Source organism: Carassius carassius, chromosome 43 (genome assembly GCF_963082965.1).
Source record: "Carassius carassius chromosome 43, fCarCar2.1, whole genome shotgun sequence".
NCBI lineage: Eukaryota > Metazoa > Chordata > Actinopteri > Cypriniformes > Cyprinidae > Carassius > Carassius carassius.
The window spans coordinates 3182362-3202465 of NC_081797.1; the positions used below are offsets into that span (position 1 = coordinate 3182362).

Consider the following 20104-nt stretch of genomic DNA (forward strand, 5'->3'; position numbering starts at 1 on the left):
CATTTTTACGGAAAGATATTGATTCTTAAATCCCAAGAATCAAATGGTCTAGCCTGTTTTCAGGTAATGAACGGAACATTGAAGGGCACTTCCCATCCAACATATCGCAATAAGCATTGTGCTTTAGTACTTTTAATATGAATCTAAAGCTGCGTTTCCACCGCAGGAACTTTACCCAGGAACTAGGGACTTTGGCCTGGTACTCTGTGTGTTTCCACCGCAGGAACCAGGAACTAAATAAAGTTCCGGGTAAAAAAATGCCCCTCAGAAAGTCCCTGCTGGTGAGGTGGTACTTTTTCAAAGTTCCTGAACTTTCGGGGGCGGGACTTGGCCGCTAAACATCCTGATTGGTTGAGTTCACGCAGCATTGGTTGAGTTCAACCACCATTTATTCAGATCAACATTTTCTAAATATTACTGTTATTGTGTCATGAAATGTAATTTTGAAAGTATTTCAGGCGAGAATGTAGTTGTTTAAAACTCAAATCTTTGGTTTATTTATAAAGACAGCGCCTATTTAAACATGTGTTTCGCCGATCTCAGAGACGGTGAGCTCCACGCGATCAGCGGGAGCTCAGTGTTCATCTATCCGCCGAGAAGCAGCCTCACCTCGGCTAGACCTTCTGATGTGTGCCGCTGGCTCTGATGTTTCTTTAATGGTTAAACATAAAATATAATTCAGCTGCGGGGTAAATCTAACAGGTTTTCTTTGGTCTGTATTCAATTTATCTATATGTTAAAATGAAAATAAAAAAGGCAAATTTATATAATATTTCGTTTCATTGTAATGGCTGTATATCCCTGAACTAAGTACATTTATGCAGCTGTTATTATGTTTAAATGAAAACGAAAGGAGGCAGTGGTATTTGATATCCTATTTCGTTTTATTGTAAATATACAGAGAGGAAAATAGTAGCCATGGTCAGCTGACTGAATTTATCAAGTATACGCTGCTGTTTGCAGATTTACTGGATTTGCGTCGTCGCGGACATCACACTCCCAAGTCGAATGCACAAAGTCCGCACTACCGAGAATGCACGTCCAAAATCAGCGTACTTTGTATTGAGAAACGCGCGCAGACCTACGTCACAAGTCTATTTGCCTAATCTTCCCGGTACTTTACACCGCGGTGGAAACGCAGAAAGCAACAGGTCTGGGGGGGGGAATAGTTCCTGGGAAAAAAAAGTTCCTGGTACAAATGTTCCGGGTAATTTCGGTGGAAACGCGGCAAGAAAGTCCCTGCTGGTGAGGTGGTACTTTTTCAAAGTTCCGGAACTTTCAGGGGCGGGACTTGGGCGCTAAACTTCCTGATTGGTTGAGTTCACGCAGCATTGTGATCTCAACCACAATTTATTCTGATCATTTTCAAAATATTACTGTTATTGTGTCATGAAATGTAATTTTATAAGTATTTTCGGGTTGTTTAAAACTCATTCTGTGGTTCATCTAAAAAGACAGCGCCTATTTAAAAATGTGTTTGGCTGATTTCGGAGCCAAATGTGTTTGGCGGATATCACCTCGGCTAGACCTTCTGATTCTGAATTTATCTATGTGTTAAAATGAAAATAAAAAGAGGCAATTGATATAATATTTTTTTTCATTGTAATGGCTATATATACACACATCCCTGAACGAAGTACATTTCTGCGGCTGTTATTATGTTTAAATGAAAACGAAAGGAGGCAGTGGTATTTGATATCCGATTTCATTTTATTGTAAATATACAGAGTGGAAATTGCAGTAGCCATGGTCAGCTGACTGAAGTTATCAAGTACGCTGCTGTTTGGAAATTTACCGAATTTGCATCATTGCGGACATCTAACTACCGAGTCGAATGCACAAAGTCTGAACTACGGAGGATGCAAGTCCAAAATGTGCTACTTTGCATTGAGAAACACGCGCAGATTTACGTCACCAGTCTATTTGCCTAATCTTCGCGGTACTTTACACCGTGGTGGAAACACAGATAGCAACAGGTCTGGGGGGAAAAAAGTTCCTGGGGAAAAAAGTTCCTGGTACAATTGTTCCAGGTAATTTTGGTGGAAATGCGGCAAAAGTCTCACATTTCGAAGTGTATTGTAATATTCAAACAATAAATGCCATTTTGGCGCTGTTTAATGTTAAGTGACAGAATGCTGTAACGCCTCAGTTCAACAGACGCAATATATGTGATCATCTCCTCCACATTAATACCAGTTTCAGCACACAACAAACATAACTAAACATCCGAAGTTAAGTTAGAAGAAAGAGTACAACTTTACAACCTGTATCCTGTCGCATGTAATCGCTCAATCACTGTCAGCCGTGCAAAGACGTCAATATAACGGCTTGTAAACAGTGTCAAGTAAAGTCACATTTACCTCAGAAAAAACATATGTGGTGACCATAAACTCATTAGTCAGGTAGAAAAATAAACTGAAGATAGGGGCATGCACCAATAAACATATTCATTATAAAATGTATTATTCTTCCATGTTTATTATAAAACGGATAGTTCTGGTCCTTGATTCTGATTGGATGAGCCACGTTCGAAGCTGTTGTAAATTACTCTACAAACATACACCTTAGTTTACTTTGTTGCAACCACAATTGATTCTGAGGAACTACAGTACATTGTTTGGTGGAAGAATACTGTTTTTATTAATATCATTACATTTTATTTAGTCTGTTTTATTTTATGAAACCATACTGTGATATGGAATAACCTTTTTATAAAAGCAATAAGCCCTGTGAAGCCGTGGTTTACAGTGAATTTATAACAGCTAAGGGAGTTTTAGCTGTTATATATTCACTGTAAACCACAGCTAATAATAGGCCTAATAAAAACAAGAATGCGCAAATATATATATATATTTATATATATATATATTTGCGCATTCTTGTTTTTATTAGGCCTATTATTAGCTGTGGTTTACAGTGAATATTTTTTTGCGTTTCTGCTGCAGATCAGTTGCGTGACGGCTGCTTCGCGTTTTCTGTGTCTTTACACACCAGAATCGTGCCTGACGCGACGCTGGCGCGCTGCTGCTACTGTAGGTGATATAGAGGGAGACCGCCGACAGACCAGGATCTTGTCTTCACGACAACAATATCTATACTTCATGTTGAGCATAAATATAAAGCCTACTGATAAAGGACACCGTCAACAGTATTGATGGCAAAATAGACTATGTTTGACAGGTGCAATATGCCAGTGTGTCACCGGCCTGAGGTTTTCAAAAGGCATCACGCGAGTGTGAACATCACTACAACTAGGAAAAAACGATTGTAATTCAAACGCAGTTCCCGTCGGCATTTAAACAGACCTTTGCTCTTAATTCTGATCAGTCCAACGCAATAACGAAATCTGAGCAGGTCTAAAAACTGAAACTGTTCACGCTGCACTTTACACATAACTTTGGAAAAGTTATATATATATTTTTTTAAATATGAGCAGGCCTACAAGCTGCGATTGGTAATGCTGCACTGTAATCATAGTTATTTATTTATATTTTTCATTATATTTTATTTTATGATATTGGTTTGAGACTGAGAGTATTTTATTTAGTGGAGAACTTTGCAGCAGTATTTTATTTCTTATTCTTTATTATTTTATATATATTTTATTACAAAATATTTTTTTAAAAAGTGTAAACAAATTGTTAAAAAAGGTTTATAGTAATAAACAACCTGCAGTTTAATGTTTGTATTTCTTTCCCTTACTGTACCGAAAATGAACCGAACCTTGACTTTAAAACCCAGGTATGTACCGAACCGTGATTTTTGCGTACCGTTACACCCCTAATATATATATATATATATATATATATATATATATATATATATATATATATATATATATATATATATATATATAAATATATATAAATATATATATATATATAAATATATATATATATATAAATATATATATATATATATATATATATATATATATATAAATATATATAAATATATATATATATATATATATATATATATATATATATATATATATATATATATATATAGCATTCATTTTATTAATTACTATTATTGTTTAAATTATTAATTTTATTGTCTGTCGGTATCACTAACTAACTGATCCTGTCACAAAAAACTGGTTTTATTTTTTTACATTTGTTTTGTTTACATTTTTTATCATTAGTTTTAAGTTCATTCTTTAATTAAACCCTTACATTTTAATTAACATTTTAATATCATTAATTTTATTATTATTATTATTAAGTCCATTTCAATATCTAACTGTACCTGTCACAAAAACATTGTTTTTTTATCATTCATTTGTTAAAATTATAAGTAATTGAACAACTACTTTCTGATTCATTCTTAATAGCAAATTGAATTAATTAAAAAAAATTATTAATTTTTAATTAAAATGAATATTGTCAAAAATGAAAGAGAAAAAAATACTCTTTTTAATTAATAATTTCATAAAATTTAATAAAATTGTTCATTAATAGTATTATTATTAATTTACATTTATTTGTACAAAATGAATTCATTATTCTATGTGCCCCTATTTTGAAAGGCTCTCCCTCACACAGTAAAAGCAATGTAGCAAAATACCTAACTACCAACATACCATCCTACATGATGGGAATGAAGAAATATTCAGGCCCTGAAGCTTGTCACCATGTACCATTTAATGTCTTTCCCATCTAGATCTGTTGTGTGTGATTATGAGTGTGTTTACCGAGGTGAAGCCCTCCATTTGACAAACCCCTTGATTGGAATGTGATTTCTGCAGCATTGGCCCTCTGGAGGTCTGCAGCTTCACTGCTGTTGCTGATGTTTTGCTCGATTGATGAGCAATCAGTTGTTATTGGATTGTGTGAATGGCTATTGATGAGCTGGCCAGGGTCCCTGTCAGTCACTCAGCTGGATGGAGAGAGAGAATGTGATCAAGAGAGAAAAATATATATATTTAATCCCTACTGTGTAATTGTACAATCAGAAACATCCTTGTTTCTCCACACCCACTCCATACAGGAAGCTCTCTCTGTGGGATTATGGGGCTTTTGGGTTTTGACAGGAAGTGGCACACGCGCTTGGCTTGCCGGTCGTCCGCTTTCTCTCCACCCAGCTAATGGCAACGATCATAATGACCTTATGACTTAAACATGAGTCCAAAAATATCAGGACAGATATAAATAAAGGTGTGAAGCATTTAGGCGGGCCATCCTTTTCCTGAGCGCTGTACCATTCTCAATCTTCCTGTGGGTTTTAGGTTACGCAAACAGACTGTCAGGTGTGATTGAAATGCACACGTCATCTCTGTTTCAGCAGGCAGCAAGATATATAGAGAAGTATAGAGGTCTAATAGAACCAGGGAAGTTTTAGAACAAGACACAAGCAAGCTGATTTATTTACCCCTTTGACTTTTGTAAAAGACTGTGTGTTTTGGGGTGTTCTGGGTAGTAAGTACATTGTAGACCCACTGAAACCAATGGAGCTACAATCAGCTTAGGCTTATGATGCTTTTGGGAACACAGCCCTGGGTAGTCTATAGAAAGTTCTGGGTGATTATGGTGGTTGATAAGGATCCTGGTTGTTCTGTGTGGTTGATAGGGTCTTCTGGATGGTTGATATATGGTGTTCTTGGTGGTTGATTGGGAATCCTTGTTGTTCTATGTAGTTCTGGGTAGTTGATAGACTGTTCTTGGTATTCTAGGTGGTTGATAGGGTGTTCTTGGTGTTCTGGGTGGTTGATTGTGTTTTCTGGGTGGTTGATAGTGTGTTCTGTGTAGTTGATAGCATGTTCTGAGTGGTTGATAGACTGTTCTTGGTATCCTAGGAGGTTGATAGGGTGTTCTTGGTGTTCTGTGTAGTTGATAGCATGTTCTGGGTAGTTGATAAGGTGTTCTGGGTGGTTGATAGTGTGTTATGGGTGATTGGTAGCGTGTTCTGGGAGATCTGGGTGGTTGATAGCATGTTCTGGGTGGTTGATAGCATGTTCTGGGTAGTTGATAGCATGTTCTTTGTGGTTGATAGGGTGTTCTGGGTGGATGATAGGGTGTTCTGGGTGTTCTGGGTATTTGATAGACTGTTCTGGGTGGATGATAGAGTGTTCTTGGTGTTCTGGGTAGTTGATAGCATGTTCTGGGTAGTTGATAGGATGTTCTGGGTGGTTGATAGCGTGTTCTGGGAGATCTGGGTAGTTGATAGCATGTTCTGGGTAGTTGATAAGGTGTTCTGGGTGGTTGACAGTGTGTTGATATCATTACCCTAAAAAAATTTTATTTGACAAATGAAACACTTTGAATCTTTGTTTTATTCGCACCAACATTATTTGATTTTAACATTTTGGAATAATGTATTTATATAGAATGAATGGTATGGTAGTTGATAGGGTGTTCTGGGAGTATTTAGTGTTTGCTAAAGCATTCTGGGTGGTTAAAAGGGAGTTCTGGGGGGACGATTGCATGTTCGGTGTGGTTGATAGGGTGTTCTGAGGAGTTGATGGGATATTCTGGTTGTTCTGTGGGGTTGATGGTGTTCTGGGTAGTTGATAGGGTATTCCGGTATTTTGGGTGGTTGACGGTTTTCTGGGTGTTCTTGGTGATTGATAGGGTGTTTTAGGGAAGTTGTTAAGGTGTTCTGGGTAGTTGAGGGGGTATCCTGGTTGTTCTGTGTTGTTAGTGGGGTGTTCTGGGTAATTGATTGAGTGTTCAGAGTGTTCTGGGTGGTTGATGGGGTATTCTGGGAGTTCTGGGTGGTTGATATGGTGTTCTAGGGAAGTTGTTAGGGTGTTCTGGGTAAAGTAGCGCTGCAACATTACAATAGAATTCTATAGAGAAGCATAAGTTCTGGGCCGCGGCATGGTCGGTATAAATTCCTGCATTGACTTGAGTGGCCGCGATCAGCTCCGGTGGCCTTGCTGCAGATGCGTGCTGTGATGCGCAGATCAGCTCTAGTCTCTAACATCACTGAATCTGCTGTTAAAAATGAGCCATCCATTCATCATATCATCATCCAAAACTAAGAATTAAAATCATTGTAATGTGACACTCAGATATAGGTGTGGGTGAGTGGCGAGTAGATAATTTGAAGCAGCGGACTCGGGTGAAGTTTGAGCACATCTGCGCATCTGTATAACAGTGACCTGAGTAACCAGTAGCAAACAATGAAGTGCACTCTGTTGGACAAACTAAGTATTTACGCCATTCAGAAGCATTTAATCTGCGTTATATGTTCTTAAAAAAAAAATTAATATCGGCGGCAAATATACAGGCTCATATCAGCTTGATAATATTGGCTAAACGATTTATCAGTCAGGTTCTAACGTTCTGCCGTTTATAGGGTGTTCTGGGTAGTTGACAAGGTATCATGGTGGTTGTGGTTGGTTGATCTGGTGTTCCATATGGTTTTTTAAGGTGTTCTAAGAGGTTCTTAGATGGTTTCTTACTTTCTTGTATGTTTAACCTCAAGTTTGGAGGTACAAGTATGAACAGTTACAATAGTGGCGCTTGACTTAGTAAACACCACTAATTAATTGTCTCAATAACTTGGTTTGGTTGTAGAAGCGGTTCAGGCAGAAGTCGGACTGCCCTAAGAAAACATTCTGCTGAAATTATCCTAAGCTTTCATCTCAATAAGCAGACGTATTAGGAGCACTGAAGATCAAAGCTCTGGATGTGAGACGAGTATATCAGGTTGTAACCTTTGTAGTGCCAGCCTCTTTGTGCACGAAGCTATTACATCTTCAGAGGAAACACTTTAATGCCATTTTCATATCAACATGACACGTCATTCCTTCAGCCATCACATCATCCTCCTCTTTTATCTTCCTCACCTCTCATTTATTATCCCTTTTCCCTTGTAAGATTTTCAGGGATGAAGTACTTCAGTCCTAATGCGGTTTATTTTGGGTTTTAGATTTAAAGGAGTCCTATTATGCTTTTTCACTTTTTGAATTTTAGTCAGTGTGTAGTGTGTGTGTTTGGGCATAAAAAGATCTACAAAATTACAAATCTCAAAGTCCACTCCAAAAGGGAGATATTGTTGTTGTTTTTTTAATACAAGAACAAGAACTACAAGAACTACAACGAATGGCTCGTTTGGACTACAGTGTTTTTTTCCTGGGTTTTTGCGATCTCACAAAGCAGCTCATGAGAATATCACTAAAATAATTCCCACCTACGCTAATTGGTTGAGGTCATGCTTAAAACACTTGGTTGAGTGCATCAGACAAGAAGACGAAAATGAAGAAGTGCTGCTGTAGCATCAAGGTTTCTAGCTCATATTTTCTACCTCACTGGGCATTTTAACGCAGTTATTACACATGCACCTGAATAATTATGTATGTAAATATGTATGTTAAAGTTATACAAACATTTTTATAAATTGCTGGCAGTTCATTACTGGACAATGATGTAATCTGCAGAATTTACTCTTCAGTTAAGAGACTATGGTATAAATAAATTCAACTGTATAACAGTTTTATATATTCAGTATTCTCGGAGTCTGAATCCTGCGCAAATTGATATGGCAATATTGACACCATCCTTAACTTAACCTTAACTTACTGCTTTGGCAAGGGAGCGGGGCAGTACTGAAACACCATCTGAGCTGTTCGCCAATCAAAACGCACTGGGACAGCTGTTTTTTGAAAGGCGGGCCTTCATCAAACCTGGAACTAATTGAGCTGTTTGTGCCAGGCTGGGGAGAAAGGTATTGTAATAATGTAAATTATGTGAAAAATAATACACCAAAACCTCTAAGCATGAGAGCATGTTCTTGTACACCCCCAAAAGGAAATGAAGACATAATAGGACCCCTTTGAAATAAAATGTCTCTTATATGGCATAATAATATTGAATATTACAGTATGCATGTGTGCATATATATATATATATATATATATTCATTTTTTTTCGTAACTTCAAAAAGTGAAACTTTAATATATTCTAGATTCATTACATGTAAAGTAAAACATTTCAAAAAAATGTGTTTGTTTGTTTACATTTTGATGATTAGAGCTCACAGTTCATCAAAGTAAAAAATCCAGTATTTAGATTTTGACAGCACTCCTATATATCAAAATCAATCATAATGCTCCTTAATTTTTTTTTTTTAAACTAATTTGACAGATTCAGTTCTTTTAATTAGATATTATGAATCTGTTTTGGTTTCTTTTAAGCCACTTTAGAGCAGAGGCATAAACAGCAAGATCAAGTATCATCAAGCTGATGGGAATTTAGAGCTGTAATGCCCTGCATACTGAAAGAGAGGTACAGAACTTCAAACCCTAAAGTTTCCCAGTATCCATTTTTGATCCTACGCTGATTGAATCCACACCCTGGGGTCTGCTTCAGATTTCTATTTCTGTTTTATTTCAAAATGTGGTTTTTTTGTGCATATCTAATAATAATAATAATATCCCAAGGTCCCTTCTGTGCTTGATGTAATTTCCTGACTTAAGATCTTGCCTTTGAAGGGCAGTGTGATCATTTCCCCCCCAACTGTGAAGCCCTGACAGAGAAGCGAGGAGATTTGAGGTTAGCATTTTCATTGGGAAGTTAAATAAATCAAGATATTAATGCAACAGCATACAGTGATAACGTTGCAGTTATTTTCTGGAGTCCCATGATGCCATTGTTTTCATCGTCAGAGGTCATTCATGACGTTTTATTTTTACCCATCAGGTGTCTTATCTTAGGTGGGTGTTGTTTTTCTGTCTGTACTCATGCTGAGTCAGGATATGAGCAGGAAGCTCTGTTCAGGGGGCTGCAGTGCCCAGTTTGGCACATTGTGGTCTCCAGCTGGTCTCTGATGCCCATAAGTGTGCCAGATATGCCAGGCTAGCAGACACCTCGCCCACTCGCACCCGCCGCGTCACACACCGATGAGGGGTGTCTCTCACACCTGAGGGTGATGCCTGGACATAAGCTGTGATAGCACTACTATTCTGTTCTGTTCCGTTCTTATTTTTTTTGTTTGTCTTATTCTATACTGTCCTGTTATAATCTATTTTCTATTGTAATCTTTCTTATCTATTTTATTCTATTCTGTGCTTTTATGTTTTTCTCTTCTTATCTGTTCTGTTCTTTTCTGTTATAATGTAATCTATTATCTTTTTTTTTCTATTCTGTTATTCTGTTACAGCATTAGTTCACCCAAAAATACAAATTAGGCTGCGTTTTACTCACCCCTGAGGAATCCTAGGTGTATATGACTTTCTTCTTTCAGATGAATCCAGTCGGAGTTATATTAAAAATTGTCTTGATCTTTCAAGTGGTTTAATGGCACTCAGCGGATGTTGCATGCATCAGTTCAAAAGAAGTTAAATAAAAAGCACCCATCCATAATAAAAAGTGTCTCACATGGTTCCAGGGGATGAACAATTGCCTCCTGTAGCAAATCGATGCGTTTTTGTAAGAAAAATATCCATATTCAAAATGTAATAATCATTTTAATGTAGTTTGCACCGGTGAGTCTCATAAAAACCAACGTTTGTTTACAGGATCAAAGGAAGTTAAATTTCCTTACTTTAGCAAAGGAAAACCAGTCTCCTCTTGGCTTATATCGAAATCCTCCAACATTCTTTACAAATCCTCGTTCTGTACTTCTAATACGAGACCGTTGTTTTGTTTTGGTCTCTCCGCTGTGCTTCCTCATTCGTCACTTCTGAGCGGTTAGGGTTAGGGCCGAACTCATACGTCATTGGCCCCGGAACTGCTTCTGTTTACAACAGTGATCGCAAGCTAGAATAAAGTGATTTTACGTTCTGAATATGGATGTTTTTCTTTAAAAAAAGGCATCAATTCACTAAAGGAGGCCTTTGTTCACCCCCCGGAGCCATGTGAGACACTTTTTATTATGGATGGGTGCTTTTTATTCAACTTCTTTTGGACTGACGCATGCAACACCTGCTGAGTGGCATTAAACAGCTTGAAAGATCAAAGACTATTTTTTTTATATAACTCTGACTGGATTTGTCTGAAAGTCATATAGACCTAGGAGTGAAACACAGCCTAACTTTCATTTTTGGGTGAACTAATCAAATGAAACCTCATGAAAATAGCCATAGCAGCTAAAATGTTGTCAAAAAGAAAACGAAAATTATTATTTTTTATTCTATTTTTTATTCTTTTCTATTGTTTTATTCTAAATTAGTTTTTCTATTTGTTCTTTTCTGTTTCTGTTTCTTTTCCAATCAATTTAAGTCTGTTATTTTCTGTTTTTCTTTCTCATGTTGTAATCCGTTCTTTGCTGTTTTATTCTATTCTGTTTTTATCCATTCTATTATTTTCTGTTTTATTTTATTATATTCTATTGTCTTATAATCTTTTCTTTTATTCTGTTCTATTCTGTTCTGTTCCATTATAACCTATTCTATTCTTTTCGGTTTTATTCTATTCTATTATAACCTATTCTTTTGTTTTATTCTTTTCTATTCACTATTCTATTTTAATCTATTCTATCTTTAGTTTTATATATTCTTCAAGCATATTCTATTCTTTTCTGTTTTACTCTATTCTGTTGCATTGTTCTTTTTTGTTTTTCTATTACAAGTTCTATTCTTTTCTGTTGTACTCTATTCTATTCTTGTGTAGTCTAAGGTTTTGTTTCTTGAATGTTTCTCGTTGGTTCACTGGGCTGGTTTGATCTTTTGCAGACAAGTACAGCGAATAGCCGCTTCTCTTCAGTTTTGCAGGAATCATTCTTCCTGGAGCTGATTAGCTTTTCACGCTGGATTCAGAGTGTTACAGAGTGTGAGTGTGTAGAGTGTGTTGTTTGTTGATGTTGAGCAACACTTGTGTTGCTGACCTTAAAGCAAGACTCATCCCCAGAAATGACACATACAATACAGTATGGCGATGCTTTTTCTTTAATTCTTTTGCTAATTTGCGTCTACGACACATTTCGTAGAATGTGCTATTTTTAACTACTTCAGATGAAGTCATCAGTGTGTTTTAATTGCAGGGACAGATGTGAAACTATAATTAACATTGTGCGTACTGATATGAATGTTAATGATGGTTAATGCTTCCCCTCAGTGTTCGTAACATGTCGCGGCTGCATGTTCAGCCTCCATCTCCTCCTCTGTCTCATAGTAGATTTGCTGTTTCCTTTTGATTTTGATGTCATTGTGGTTGTCTTTTCATTTACGCCAATTATTTTATGTTCTTTTTTTTTTCTTTTTCTCGCCCTCCCTCTCCTCCCTGGACTGTGTATCTATAATTTACCCCCCTTGTTACCCCCTTGTTGGCCTTCTCGTCACAATCACCCCCCCAACGTACTCAAGACGTTGCCCTTCCTTCTGCTGTCCCTTCACTGACTGATGCCACTACTGACCATGTAGCGTCCAGCCCGGCCGAGCGCAGCGGCCCGACGCCCTCCGCCCCGCGTGATGTCGTGGCATCTCTGGTGTCCACCCGATTCATCAAGCTGACATGGCGACTTCCTGCCGAGCCGCACGGGGAGAACATCACCTACTCTGTGTTCTACAGTCTGGAAGGCACTAACAGGTTAAAGATACTAACAGATGTGCATATGTGTTTGCTGTTTAACGTGGGCATGCATAGTTTTAAAGAGCGGTATACGCTGCCTCTGCAGGATGCTTAAGGAACAGCAACAGGAAATGCAAACTGTAACACTGTGCTAATGTTTAGAATAGCATAATAGAACACTACACTTACTGATTCTCCATCAAACATTTAGGATTTGGAAGGAGGGTGTCTGGGGTAAAATTGTAAGAATTGGTCATTGAAGAATACATTCATCGACTACTAATCTGATCCGGTTGGTTGAATGCATCATCCTCAGTCTTTATGGCCCTGAGTATACAGTATATTCTGGGAATTTTCAGTATAAAAAAATGTAAAATACACAGTTAAACTACTCGTTTTAACAATATAAGCAACTTAATCATGGTGTGGAGGTCACTTCATCCTATAATGCAATGTCTCTTCCTACCATTTCCCATCTGATGTCCAGGGTTGTTGATTAAAATTATTACAAAGATTTTTGTTAAATGGATTCAAGTTTAATTAATGTATGAATGTTAGATTAAAAATGTGAAACTAAATGAAAAATGAGAAACTTTGCCTGGGCAACTAACTGAAATAAGTTTGAAGCACTAAAATTGAATAAACTGAAACGAATAAACGCATAAACTGAAATAAAAATGAATTAAATGTAAATAGTCATATTTAGAAATGAATAGATTATAAATGTCTGCCTTGGCTAAATTTCTAAAACATAATGTTAAGTATATTTATGGAAATAAACATAAATTAAAACTTAGATAAAAATAAATGAAACTTAAATAGTAAAAAAATAATAATGACAAATTATTTAGTTGTATATTATATTTAATTAATATTAAATTAAATTACTAATAAAAATGACAAAAGCATGTAAAATCTTTAAAAATCTAACTAAAATTCAAATAAAAACAAAAAAAGCTTATTCAAAATATTGATTATTAGCTGTTAAAACAAAAAAATTAACACTAGTGACAAAGTTTTTTTATTTTTATTTTTTAAATGTTTATTTTTAGACAGATTTGATCCAATTTAATTAGCTAGCTTTGAACATATACTATAAAAATCAAGCTATAAATGTATCAGCTTGCTTAATAAGATTGTCTTCAGAATACTTCCTGTAGAAGGCACTTTATGCTGAAACCCGCACTTGTGTTATGAATTACAATCTGATGCATTCTGGGGCAGAAATTTGATTCTGCGTTCACATGCCTGACTAGCATGTGAGCCTTATTTTAGGCCTAAAATCACACATCAGACACGTTTGCGCTATTATGATTTCATATTGCAGTTGTTTTGCTCGCAGGGAGCGTGTGGAGAACACCAGCGGACCTGGAGAGATGCAGGTCACCATCCAGAACCTCGTCCCCGACACCAAGTACACCTTTCGGGTGGTCGCGTCCAACACTAACGGCCCGGGAGAGAGCTCCACCCCACTTACAGTGGCCACCCAGCTGGAGGGTAAAACACACACGTACACACACTTCAGGCCCGCCTTTGACTGCTCTGAGGTTTCTCTCTCTTGTGACCACACTGGTCTTGTTTGTGCGTGTCCAAAGCTACCGGACGCTTGTTTACCAGACGCTGTTGATCTAGGGACGCTGTGGTTTCTACACAGACTGCCTCTTTCTGTCCGAGCTGTGTGAGTGTGGAATTGTAAACATCTGGGTCGGGAATGATTTTGTCAGGATGATTTTCATGGATACAGGCGACTAGTATTAATGAGACGAGAGCTCAGGGATGCAGGTATGGTCGGAGCTATCAGAAAAAATGCAGCCAATGCTTCTGCGAGCCGATCTCACGGGCTCTGCTGGTGAGTGGCCACGGTCGGGTGAAAACGCCAACTGGCTTGTGCATAGAGCAGATGCAGACAGGATGAGAAGGAAACTGCATCCCGGTTTGTATCGTATCTGTCATTTAGTCAGATCAGGATTGTGCATCTTGCATCCAACAGGCATGCATGCATTTTTTTGATGGATCTTCATAGTTTATGTCCATGCATGCTAATATTGCCTATAATATTGATTCAATAACAACCAGTCAGTTTACATTTAAAAATCTTTTTTTTTTTTTGAAATTTTCATCAAAATTCCAAATTTAAAATTACTTTTTAGGTTTTCTATTGAAATCACCTTTCAAATAAAATGTTATGATCTAATCAATTTCCAAAGTATTTAATCCATATAAATCACTATGAAGAATCCTGTTTAACTCCCCAAAAAAAAAAATAATAAATGCCATTCAGTAGTTTGGGTAAGTATTTTTATTTTTTAATAAAAAAATATGCATTCAATTGACCAAAAGTGATAGTAAAGATATTTAATAATATTAATTAAAATAATTTCTCATTTAAAATAAATGCTGTTCTTTTGAGAAAACAAAAATAATTGTAAAAAGTCCGTTTCCACAAAAAATATCAGTGATATTTGAATGATTTCTGAAGGATCGTGAGAATTGAGACATGACGCTGAAAATGTAGCCTTGCATCACAGGAATAAATTACATTTTAACATGTATCGCAAGAGAAATCAGTTATTTTGAATGGAAATAATATTTCACTGTTTTTACTGTGTTTTTGGTCAAATAATTGCAGCGCTGGTGAAGAGAAGAGCCTTAAACTCTCTATCAAGGGAATTATTGCTTTATTAAAACAGCAACTGTTATATAAACCACTAATATTAAATGAAGTCAAATGTATTAATATAAATAATAATAAAACATTTTTTTGTAATATTTATAGTGATTAGTTATTTGTATCTTTTTTTAAAGCATCTATGAATAAAATTGTATTAATTTATTTTATTATTATTAATATGACTTATTAGTGTAGGATATTTGTAGTTGCCATGCAATGTAGCCACATAATAAAATGATTAAATACATTACTTTTTAATAATATTTTATATGAAATATTTTTTTTTTATTTAAAAAATAATAACTTTTTCAAATAAAATTTCCATCATGCGGTAGATATTTATCAGCTTTCTAACAAAACTTAGAGTAAGGACTATTTTATGTATTTATATGGTGTGATAAAGGGTTTTTTTTGTTATCAAGACAATTTTATAATCATTTTTTTCTTGCTACTTTCTCGTCCTGTCCAGACTAATGTACTTCGAGTTTGTGGATTAGGATTCATCCTAGTAGCGGTTTTGTTTTCTGCACTTCCCGTTAAACTCATATGGACAAAACGAATTAAAGCAACACAATTTTCTTTTGTTTAGGTCTTTCTAGGTCAAAACTCCTCGGTTTCCTTTGCATCCCACACGTGGACCACAATGCATTTCGCTCGTTTCGAGTGTCGAAATATCCTCAGCGGGATACACATGCTGCTTTCTCGCCAGAATAGTCTTCTTTTACCATGTGATATTGTAATTTTTTTAAGCATCCAGCTGCGGTGGGTTGAAACGTGTCGTCTTTTGTCACTACACGCTGTTGAAGTTTGCAAACGCGCAAGAAATAAGTGTCAAACGAAAGAAAAAAAGAGGCTTCAAGTTGAACTGTGAGCAGTGGAAGACGCTGAAGAAATGACTTCAGTGGCCCTTTGTGTTTTTAAATCTACTTAAAGCTGAAGCACAGACAAACACGCCTTCCTTTCTCCTGCTTTACTTTCACCTCCTGCTCCTGAAACTTTATCAAAAGCCAGATATTCACTGTAAGGTTTTTGTATTCATGCAGGATTTGTATCTGTTTTTTCTCTCAGTCCAGGTCCCGGGTCCGGCTCCGAATCTGCAGGTGGTCTCTGTCAGCACTGCCTCGGTCACGCTGAGCTGGGACAGACCCAGCACTGGAAACGGTGAGATCCAGACCTACAGACTCTTCTACAGCGAGAAGGGACACGACTCGGAGCAGGTGAGGACGGAGGAAAGCTGGAGCTCAGAAACATGGAGAAAGCTTCATTATCAAATCCCAGCCATAAGCTCCTAGACTAACACAGACGCTATCATCGTTTGTGCATTATTTGATTCAGTAATACCATCAAAGTATCCCGACAGATAGGATTGTACCATGTTTCTAATACATTTTATACAATTATGTAATTAATTGTATATATTATTTTTTGAACACTTACTATTATAATGATATTTACCAATATTTTTAGACATTTATTTTTAGTGATACTCTGTTTTCTGTTATTAGTTTTTTTTATGTTTACTATTAAAATACTGTATTTTATGTGGTACTACCATCAGTATCATGTACATCTATTTTGTGCACATTGACTGTGATCATGCTTTTAATACCATGCATATAATACAGTGTTTTTATATATAATTAAAACATGGTATTAAATTAGTTTTTGGGAGATTTTCTTTTATAATATCATACCTTTTTACATATATTTTTGTACATTTACAATGGCAATATTGTCATATATATATATATTTTTTTTTTTATTACTATTATACGTATTTTACATATATAAATATATATATATGTATACATATATATAAAATTGTATAATAGTAATATATATATATATATATATATAAAAAAAAATTTTCATGGTAAAACCATTTTTTATATGTATTTTGTTGTGATCATGCCCTGTTTTGGGCATTCGTTTTTTGCACATTTACTGCTGTATTACCATTTTTTTGTTTTGTTTTTCCCCAATATAGTTTTACATATTTACTTTTCTAATACAATGGATTTCCTTTCATTTTTTTTTTATTTACCATAGTACAATCCCTTTTTTTTTTAAATATTTTTTGCAGAATGATTATATCCTATTTTGTATGTAGTTTTTTGGACATTCACTATTTTAATTTCATGTTTTATATATATTCTGTGTTCATTTACTATGATATTACCCTGTAAAACCATGTTTTTGACATGTATGCTGTTGTGCATCATATGATAGTAATACCACACTGGATTACCATGCATATGCTATGATATATGAAAAGCATAGTATAAAACAAAGTCCCCTGGTATTACTTATCATGATAGCACCACAGCATTATTATGTAAAGATGTTAGACAACCATATCAGGAGTCAGTTACAAAGAAGTCTTAGTAGCAGAAACAGACAGAAGGTCGATAAAACTGCTTGTTTTTATGTTGACTAAATGTGAGAGTAAAAGCAGTGCAGGTTAGTAACTGATGTTCGTGTGTTTTCTGCAGGACATTGACGTCACGGGTCTGTCCTACACCATGACGGGCCTCAAGAAGTTTACAGAGTACAGTTTCAGGGTTGTGGCGTACAACAAACACGGCCCCGGCGTCTCCACTGAGGACGTTGTGGTCCGAACGCTGTCTGACGGTGAGCTTCATGAAGTCTGACGCTTAGACGTGTTACTCTGAACCTCCTGGTTTGATTTTCTCTCTCTGCCTTGACTTGGACTTCAAATAGCACTTAAAAGTGTCTGTGTTTAGATGAAGATTTGACGTTCACTCAGATTTGATCTTAGTATTCATGAGCATGTTTCTGTGTCAGTGCTGTCACAAGACTCGTGTAAGTGACATGCTAACATGATCGCTTTAGCGCAGTCTTAAAGCACAATAATTAGCATACAGGAAGGAAGATGTTTTTCATTGGTTCAGTAAAGCGGTTGGGTTTTTTATGGCTATGAAAGGACAGAAAACAAGTGCAACTGTGTTTTCTCAGCTGTCAAAGTCAAAGTCACCTTTATTTATATAGCGCTTTAAACAAAATACATTGCGTCAAAGCAACTGAACAACATTCATTAGGAAAACAGTGTCAATAATGCAAAAATGATTGTTAAAGGCAGTTCATCATTGAATTCAGTGATGTCATCTCTGTTCAGTTAAATAGTGTCTGTGCATTTATTTGCAATCAAGTCAATGATATCGCTGTAGATGAAGTGACCCCAACTAAGCAAGCCAGAGGCGACAGCGGCAAGGAACCGAAACTCCATCGGTGACAGAATGGAGAAAAAAAACCTTGGGAGAAACCAGGCTCAGTTGGGGGGGCAGTTCTCCTCTGACCAGACGAAACCAGTAGTTCAATTCCAGGCTGCAGCAAAGTCAGATTGTGCAGAAGAATCATCTGTTTCCTGTGGTCTTGTCCTGGTGCTCCTCTGAGACAAGGTCTTTACAGGGGATCTGTATCTGGGGCTCTAGTTGTCCTGGTCTCCACTGTCTTTCAGGGCAGTAGAGGTCCTTTCTAGGTGCTGATCCATCATCTGGTCTGGATATGTACTAGATCCGGGTGACTGCAGTGACCCTCTGATCTGGACACAGACTGGATCTGGTGGCTACGGTGACCTCAGAATAAGAGAGAAACAGACTAATATTAGTGTAGATGCCATTCTTCTAATGATGTAGCAAGTACATAGGGTGTTATGGGAAGTGTTTCCGGTTCCGGTTTACCTAATTAATGCAGCCTAAAAATCCTTTAACGGATTTGGATAATAAAAGCATATTAGTATGTTATGTGTATGCCAGGTTAAAGAGATGGGTCTTTAATCTAGATTTAAACTGCAAGAGTGTGTCTGCCTCCCGAACAATGTTAGGTAGGTTATTCCAGAGTTTAGGCGCCAAATAGGAAAAGGATCTGCCGCCCGCAGTTGATTTTGATATTCTAGGTATTATCAAATTGCCTGAGTTTTGAGAACGTAGCGGACGTAGAGGATTATAATGTAAAAGGAGCTCATTCAAATACTGAGGTGCTAAACCATTCAGGGCTTTATAAGTAATAAGCAATATTTTAAAATCTATACGATGTTTGATAGGGAGCCAGTGCAGTGTTGACAGGACCGGGCTAATATGGTCATACTTCCTGGTTCTAGTAAGAACTCTTGCTGCTGCATTTTGGACTAGCTGTAGTTTGTTTACTAAGCGTGCAGAACAACCACCCAATAAAGCATTACAATAATCTAACCTTGAGGTCATAAATGCATCGATTAACATTTCTGCATTTGACATTGAGAGCATAGGCCGTAATTTAGATATATTTTTGAGATGGAAAAATGCAGTTTTACAAATGCTAGAAACGTGGCTTTCTAAGGAAAGATTGCGATCAAATAGCACACCTAGGTTCCTAACTGATGACGAAGAATTGACAGAGCAGCCATCAAGTCTTAGACAGTGTTCTAGGTTATTACAAGCAGAGTTTTTAGGTCCTATAATTAACACCTCTGTTTTTTTTTCAGAATTTAGCAGTAAGAAATTACTCGTCATCCAGTTTTTTTATATCGACTATGCAATCCTTTAGTTTTTCAAATTGGTGTGTTTCACCGGGCTGCGAAGAAATATAGAGCAGAGTATCATCAGCATAACTAACACCATGTTTCCTGATGATATCTCCCAAGGGTAACATATAAAGCAAGAAGAGTAGCGGCCCTAGTACTGAGCCTTGAGGTACTCCATACTGCACTTGTGATCGATAGGATACAGCTTCATTCACTGCTACGAACTGATGGCGGTCATATAAGTATGATTTAAACCATGCTAATGCACTTCCACTGATGCCAACAAAGTTTTCAAGTCTATGCAAAAGAATGTTGTGGTCAATTGTGTCAAACGCAGCACTAAGATCCAATAAAACTAATAGAGAGATACACCCACGATCAGATGATAAGAGCAGATCATTTGTAACTCTAAGGAGAGCAGTCTCAGTACTATGATACGTCTAAATCCTGACTGGA

General features: G+C 36.6%; 1 protein-coding gene across 8 annotated transcripts in view; it reads left to right on the forward strand.

Annotated features, from left to right (window-relative positions):
- The window catches only part of neo1b (neogenin 1b), a 127427-nt gene that overhangs the window by 85752 nt on the left and 21571 nt on the right, over window positions 1-20104 (forward strand). For 7 of the 8 annotated variants that reach the window (XM_059536517.1, XM_059536510.1, XM_059536511.1 and 4 more), the window contains 4 exons: window positions 12251-12473; window positions 13798-13952; window positions 16195-16343; window positions 17619-17757. In XM_059536517.1, coding sequence (XP_059392500.1) covers window positions 12251-12473; window positions 13798-13952; window positions 16195-16343; window positions 17619-17757 — 666 coding nt within the window. The remainder of the gene's footprint in view (window positions 1-12250; window positions 12474-13797; window positions 13953-16194; window positions 16344-17618; window positions 17758-20104) is intronic. The other variant, XM_059536515.1, reaches the window with a different exon arrangement.